Here is a 6,570-nt window from a genome sequence, read left to right on the forward strand (position 1 = left end):
GTATGAGATTTTTGGTTGGTTTAACGGTAGCCGTCGGGCTCGATTTGCTTCTCGCTGTTTCTCCGCTGGTCACAATGATAAGCATATTACTCATAAGTAAAGCCTCATAATGTTAGCTCATCCTGTGAGGAAAGATAATATGTCAGGGCTTACAAATTAATTTCAGTTACTATAGGTTAAGAGCATGTACTGGTCGTTTGCTTCGTTCGGGGCCATTAATATCTTGTGCGTCACTGAAAGAAGGAAAAGGACAAGTCAACCTCGCCGTGGTATCGTTTATTACCTACTAAATGCTGCAAGGAGGAGTAAGACCGGAAGTCAAAAATTCCGTCTCCTGCGCTCCGTGGATGAGTCTTTCTTCTTGAAACATGGCATGAGCAAAAACGAAGCCAATTATTCTTCTCCTCCCGTTTGCATTCCAGTCCATTCTTGAGCGCCTTCAGTTCTGCTGTTCTCAGCGTGGTTTACTCCTGAAGACGGGCGCTTACAGCCTCGAGCAGCTGTCCCTACTGAGCTAGTTTTCCGGTCTATGGAGAGAGTGTTGGGAGAAGGTTACCGGCTGCCCGCTGGCCGCTTCCTGGTTGGCCGAGCAGCGCTGACGTCACGCGGACCGGAGATTATCGATCGGTGACGCAGATGGGGCGCCTTATAGGGGCACGTCCTCGGGCTCCGACCGCTCAGCTGATGCGAGACATGCCTGAGGTAACTTCGGACTCGGCCGTGCCTTCCCAGCGACAGGTGAGCGGTCGTCGGCCCGGTTGGGTCCACGCGGCGCGCGCCGTGTTGTCATATGATCCGCAGGGACGCCGTGCTTCGACGCTCTTTTCAGGGACCTCCGCACACGCCGTAAATTGTTCCACGTTGCATCGTTGACGAACAGAATCGAGACGCTCCTGTGTGTTGCAGCTGCTCCAAGCGCTCAACTTGAAGCAGTTGCACGCACTGGGGTCATTCGTTGGTACGCAGGGCAGTTTTAACTGTATGCGCGATGTGCTCGTCGAGGACTTTGTATGTAGGGAGGACGTCACAGGATTTGCGCAAAATCGGGGAAAATGCGAACGGTTGCTTTTAAATGTTCTACTTGCAGCCGCACTCCCATTCACATTGATGCGCAATCAAGCGCAATCGTACGTTCCCAAAGCGGCGCGATGCGGAACTCTTAAAACTTTGCATACCTGTGCATTTTTCAGGGGATAAAATTATTGCGACAAAGTAGAAACTATAATGCTCGCGCGGCCGCCGCGTTGTGTTTACAACTGATTTCTCCGTGAATCAGGGAGGCGTTCGCTACTTGCGCTAGATAAAAACACCTTCTCCGTTTTGTTTAACGCTTCATCGTGCCTGATATGCCTTGGCGGCTTGAGAGGATCCGAGCGCAGCAGCGTGTTGGAAACAACACTCGTAGCCTTGCGGGTCGCAAGGCTTTCTTTAGTTTCGGTTTCACCTTGACCCGGCGCTCGATCGGAGTTGGCCTTGCGAAATAACGGCCCCGGGCTGCTGCGTTTGGAGCTCCGACGCTGCGAAGCGCCGAACCTCGCAGGTTTTACTCCACGCTTCCCCTTCGTTTGCAAAACTCCACAGTTTAGAGATCGTTTACGATGTCCATCGTTAGTTGACGTGGCGTTAGTTATCAGCTTCCTAAATAGTGAGCCCAGTCGATGAACGACATATCGTATGCGGACTTCTAATGCAATATAAAAACGTTGCTGCACTTGCAAGATGTGCAAGATAAGAGCTTCGTAGCCGCAAACAGTGGTTCCATTGTTAAATTATTTTCTACCATTCATGTTCTCACTGATACGCTCGACAAATGTGCATCTGTAGATGGCTCGTAATGGTTGTTAAAATTGCTTGCCTTGGTCGGGTGCTGCCATTTCTGTTCATCACATCGGCACAGTTTCTACTGTTTTCTTTGTTGTTTGTTTGCAAAAGCTAAAAGGGCGAGAAATTTTAATGGTAGAAACGAGCAGGAAAAACAAAAGGTTTTATCTTTGTGCGAGGGGAGATTTGCTTCTTTATTACGAACATTAAAACATATTAAAAAAACAGAACAGAAAATTAGGAATAGGTTGGCTATTGGAGTCACGTCTTTTTTTTTCTCTTAATCATTATTCAGTTGTCACCCGCGCCCCTCCTAGGTGACACAACACGTGCCTTGCAACTTGCCTTCTGATGCAAGCATAAAACTTCAATCAGCGAAAGAACTCGATTACACGTGGAACGGCCAAATTTCGCAACAATTTCAGTTGACAAAGATGAACGCCTTCTTGATTCTGTTTGCCAGTGGTAAAAATTATGCCGCAACCCGTGCTCCCGGAGCTCGAGGTCCGTTTCTTGCAGCAACTCTCCAACTCATCTGTTTTTTTTTTTTTTTTTTTGTCTTTCTCATGCGTGGTGATTAGCACGAGCCAAAAACGAGGCAGCGTTAGGAGGCTCTAATGTAAACAACGGGACTGATTTCGACTCCAAATTGCATCCGGTTGAGTTTCGCTATAGTAGCGCTTTTGTAACCGCGTCTTGACACTGACGAGTGGTGCTGCGGGTTTCTGAGCGTTCGCGCGCGGCTTCCGTTCGCCGGAGGAGAGTGCACCCCTCGTCTTCCGAAAGCGAGTTTAATTTTCCGCGGCTTCGCAACCGGATGAAACTCACCTTGGGAAAGAGCGGGGGTTTCCGCAAGAGATGATGTACTTGATACGTTCAACGCTGAGAGGCGCAGGTGTTTGGTAGACGTGGTTGCTCAAGCGCCCAGCAGATGGCACGAGGCGCGCAGTGCGTCGTCTGATTTCAAAATGGCGCCGCCCTTTCTCTACGAGTAGCAAGTCAGGGGCTTGCAGAAGGAAGTGCGCTTACGACGAAGTCGGTGAGCAAACCGATCCTAAACGAGTCGTTCTAGCAGTCAACCTATTTGTCTTTTAGCCTAAATGTTAGGAAATCGTTGCCGATTTCTTTCGAGTTGTGCCATCTCTTCGCTGCAAGGTAGCGCGACAAGCCATACGTTATGGAAGCCCGCACTTAGGCCTCGCTCGAGTCGGTGGGATCCAATGTAAACCCGCGCTCGACAATCCGACCGCTATAGGAACTTGCGAAACTGTAAGTGCCGAACGTACAGGGGGAGTGAACTTAGCCATTGCACTTGCAGTTTTTTAGCAAGCGGGTCTAACGTATGCTCTGTCTCGTTCTTGGTTTTCTTCGCTGCAGAGTTCCAAAAAGATGTCCTCCAGCTGCATAACCAGTGAACCCCAGCAGGAGAAGTTGGAGAAGCTGCACAAAAACTGCCTGTGAGTATTTTTAATAGATGCGGCGCTTTGAAATGGGAGATATTATGCAGCATGCTGTCAATAGCGGTGGATAGCCCTGCACCTCGTCTTTATGCGTTTTTTTTTGTGAGCTGTATAAACAATGTGTAACAATGCAATAATCCTTTACATTCATTGCAACCAACGCCGCTGCTATGAATATGCGCATTTACCTTTAATGCTGACCTGGTTGCTAGCGAAGCTTGCAAGCAAGTAGGACTCCTCAGCCTACAGGCTTCAAGTTTCGCTACTAACGGCCGCCTGCAATGCTTACGTCATTGGGTGTCACTGTTAATTAAAACAGTAATAATAACAAAGCAGCCCTCGAAATACTGAAACACGATGTGCTTTGCAGCACTCACTGAGCGCCATGTTATTTCCTTTTGTTGCCCTTTGTAGAATTGAGCTGCTTCCGGCAAACCTTCTTCGAAGGCGCCCGGCCCCGTCTGTGCGGCCGACCCCAGAGGAAGCCAAGGAATGGGCCAGATCCTTCCGGCACCTTACTGCCTCCAAATGTAAGTGACAGCTATATGACGGCACATATTTGCTTGTTTCCGTTACGTATATTTGCTTACGTATAAGCTTTATTCAAGTAGTGAGCGACGTAGCCCGGCACACGCGTTACCTGCTATTAAGTTTGATGCTATATGGTTCCGGGCTTCTATCAAAGAAAGGAATGTGCCGGGGCCGGGATTAGCTATTGTACCGATGCCAAAACAAAGTTATCAGTCGCATACGTGCCTAATTTTTTTCATTTCAACTCGAAACAGCTCGTCTTACAGAAATAGTCGGGAGAGGAGTAAGAAAATTTTGAAATGTGAACATTGGCAGCAATGTCTGTTTCGGCCAGTCACAAACTACAAATCTTCAGTCTCTACGTGACAGCTACACCTTGCGCTGGATTAGCGCGCAAGAGTGGGGCTGTGCAAAACTTTGACACCGCGCTTTGACACAGAGAGTTCGTGGGAAAGTGCGACCATAGATTATCATCGCATAGCACGCAGTTGGTTCTACACATATCTTGCTGAAGCAGCTTGTAGCACTGTTTCCGAGTCGAAAAGGCCTTGTGTGGAATTGGTTTGTTGAGTGCGTGCTATTTTGCGTCTTCGCAGACGGCTTAGCCCTCTTCCACGTGTTCCTTGCGAGGGAGTACAGCGAGGAGAACATTGAGTTCTGGCTGGCCTGTGAAGAGCTCAAGACCTGCCGGCCCAACAAGCTTTCCGTCAAAGCACAGAGAATCTTCGACGAGTTCATCGCCCCACACTCGCCAAAAGAGGTGAGCGCATACTCTCACCTGTACGGTTGCTGCATCGCACACCAGAAAACTGATTGTCACACAAAGAAAAGAGCGTCAGTCTAGTTTTAGAGATTGCTTTATGCAAAGCGAGTTGTTTGCGGGTCTTGCTGTAATCGCACAGAAAAGGAAGCTCGTGGAGACGCTGTTTTCTTTTCTGTGCAGCAAGCAGACTGTTTAGGACATGAGAGGGCTTTGTTGCAGTTATGTTTTTCGACCAGAGAAAAACTGTTCAATGATGACTATTGCGCATTTTTTTTAAATTTCCTCATTCCGTTATTGCGAATTTGCATAATATCGTACAGTTAATAATAAAAACACATAAAAACTCGTGAATACTATCTGGTGCCAGAAGACTTCAATACGCTCTGCTACAGTTGCGTGCGAAAGGGATCATTCCTTCTCTCTTGTGATCATAGCGGCGCTGTCAGTCCAAAACCTCACGCCTGTTCCGTCCACGTTGCGCGCAGGTGAACCTCGACGCCCTGACGCGAGCCGAGGTGACGGCCAGCCTGACTAAGAGGCCCGACCGGACCTGCCTAGATCTGGCTCAACGCCGCGTCCAGGGCTTGCTGGAGAGAGACGCCTACCTGCGCTTCCTCCAGTGCGATCTGTACCAGGAGCTGTGCAGACCGCCCGCACCCTAGCACGCGCCGAGGACTCACACCGCCCGAAGTCCCCCTCTTTGTTTCTTCTCTCTTTTGTTTGGTCACCACACCCCACAACCACCATTCGACATCGCTATCCACTGGTGCCTTCTTCTCGTCCCCGTTATTACACGCGCGCTGTGCAAGTACGAAGAGCGGGAGGGACTCTTGCTCGTTCCTCACTGGCTCTCTGGTTTCCCCCGACCCAGTCGTCGGTACACATAGAGAGACACGCAGCAGCGGAAGCCTCGGAAAATAAATGCCAACCGAGGTTATAGAGCCCACTCGTGTGTCTTGTCTCTGTTCACTGCCGGTGGCGCAAACTCTTGTCTCCGGTGTGCGCGCCCCTTCCTCGGTAGAGGCGCGGCGGCCGAGGTGCGTCACAAAGCGTGCAAGAGCTGAAACCCCTCGTCTGTCATGCCGTCCCTTCTTCTCCTACACCATTGAACTGCTCACTCCTGTCTACCTGCATTGCCTCTACTAGCAACGATATTCGTTACATTTTCAATAAAATGAGGATCGATCACTGAATACAATAAGGTAAAAAATAACTGCTAATCTTCCATAACTACAACCTACTCTAGTGCTAGCTTAGCCCCGTCTGTCTTTCTCCACTTCTATAAAAAGTGGTTCCGGGCCCCTTTGAGTAAAAATACTTCGCAGACGGGATCGTTGCCGCGTAAACTATGCAACGGGCTTGTGTGAATTGTCTAAACATGGTGAGGGGCCCGTTAATAACTGTGTTATCGAGAATGTGCCAAGTTAAATGTACCGGGTAGTGAGAGAGAGAGAGAGAAAAAAAAGGTAAAGGAAAGACAGGGAGGTTAACCAGACATTATCTCCGGTTGGCTACCCTGTACCGGGGAAGGGGTAAAGGGATTCGACAGGAAAGAGAGAGAGAAAATAAGTACAAAAAAGGGAAAAAAAGGAAACAAAAAAAAATCACACACACGCGCACACAAAACAGAACTGTTTCTGTGGGCATTGTCACGCATTCTGCGAAGGCGTTCTAGTGTTGCATAGTGTAAACGTCCCATCCTATGTCACACAGTGTAGAGTCACAATTTGTCACTGAGTTCGGTGTCTTTTAAATAACGCAGCAGCCTGTGACCACTGCGGCAATGAAGAATCAATTGTACATATGTTGTGCGACTGCTCGCAGTACAGTGCGCAAAGCCATTCTCTTACCAACGCGTTCAACCAATTGGACGACCGGCCTCTGTCGGAAGAAAAAATTCTGCACCACAGACTGGACTTAATGTCACAGAAGAAGGCCGTGCAGGCGCTTCTGCGCTTCTTGCGAGACACCGGCCTATCTGACCGACTGTGATTA

The 6,570-nt window shown here is 49.1% G+C and overlaps 1 protein-coding gene across 2 annotated transcripts; it reads left to right on the top strand.

Moving 5' to 3' along the window:
- Positions 1-637: 637 nt before the first annotated feature.
- On the top strand, positions 638-5,516 carry LOC119453775 (regulator of G-protein signaling 2). 2 transcript variants are annotated; one of them, XM_037715834.2, is made up of 5 exons: positions 638-738; positions 3,199-3,278; positions 3,696-3,811; positions 4,409-4,572; positions 5,061-5,516. In XM_037715834.2, exons 1-5 carry the CDS (start codon positions 685-687, stop codon positions 5,235-5,237), a joined length of 591 nt encoding a protein of 196 aa, XP_037571762.2. In that variant the 5' UTR covers positions 638-684; the 3' UTR covers positions 5,238-5,516. The 2 variants fall into 2 exon arrangements, with proteins under 2 accessions (XP_037571762.2, XP_037571770.1); XM_037715842.2 differs by lacking the exon at positions 638-738 and adding an exon at positions 2,796-3,090.
- Positions 5,517-6,570: the final 1,054 nt, after the last annotated feature.

Source organism: Dermacentor silvarum, chromosome 1 (assembly GCF_013339745.2).
Source record: "Dermacentor silvarum isolate Dsil-2018 chromosome 1, BIME_Dsil_1.4, whole genome shotgun sequence".
In the NCBI taxonomy this organism is placed as follows: domain Eukaryota; kingdom Metazoa; phylum Arthropoda; class Arachnida; order Ixodida; family Ixodidae; genus Dermacentor; species Dermacentor silvarum.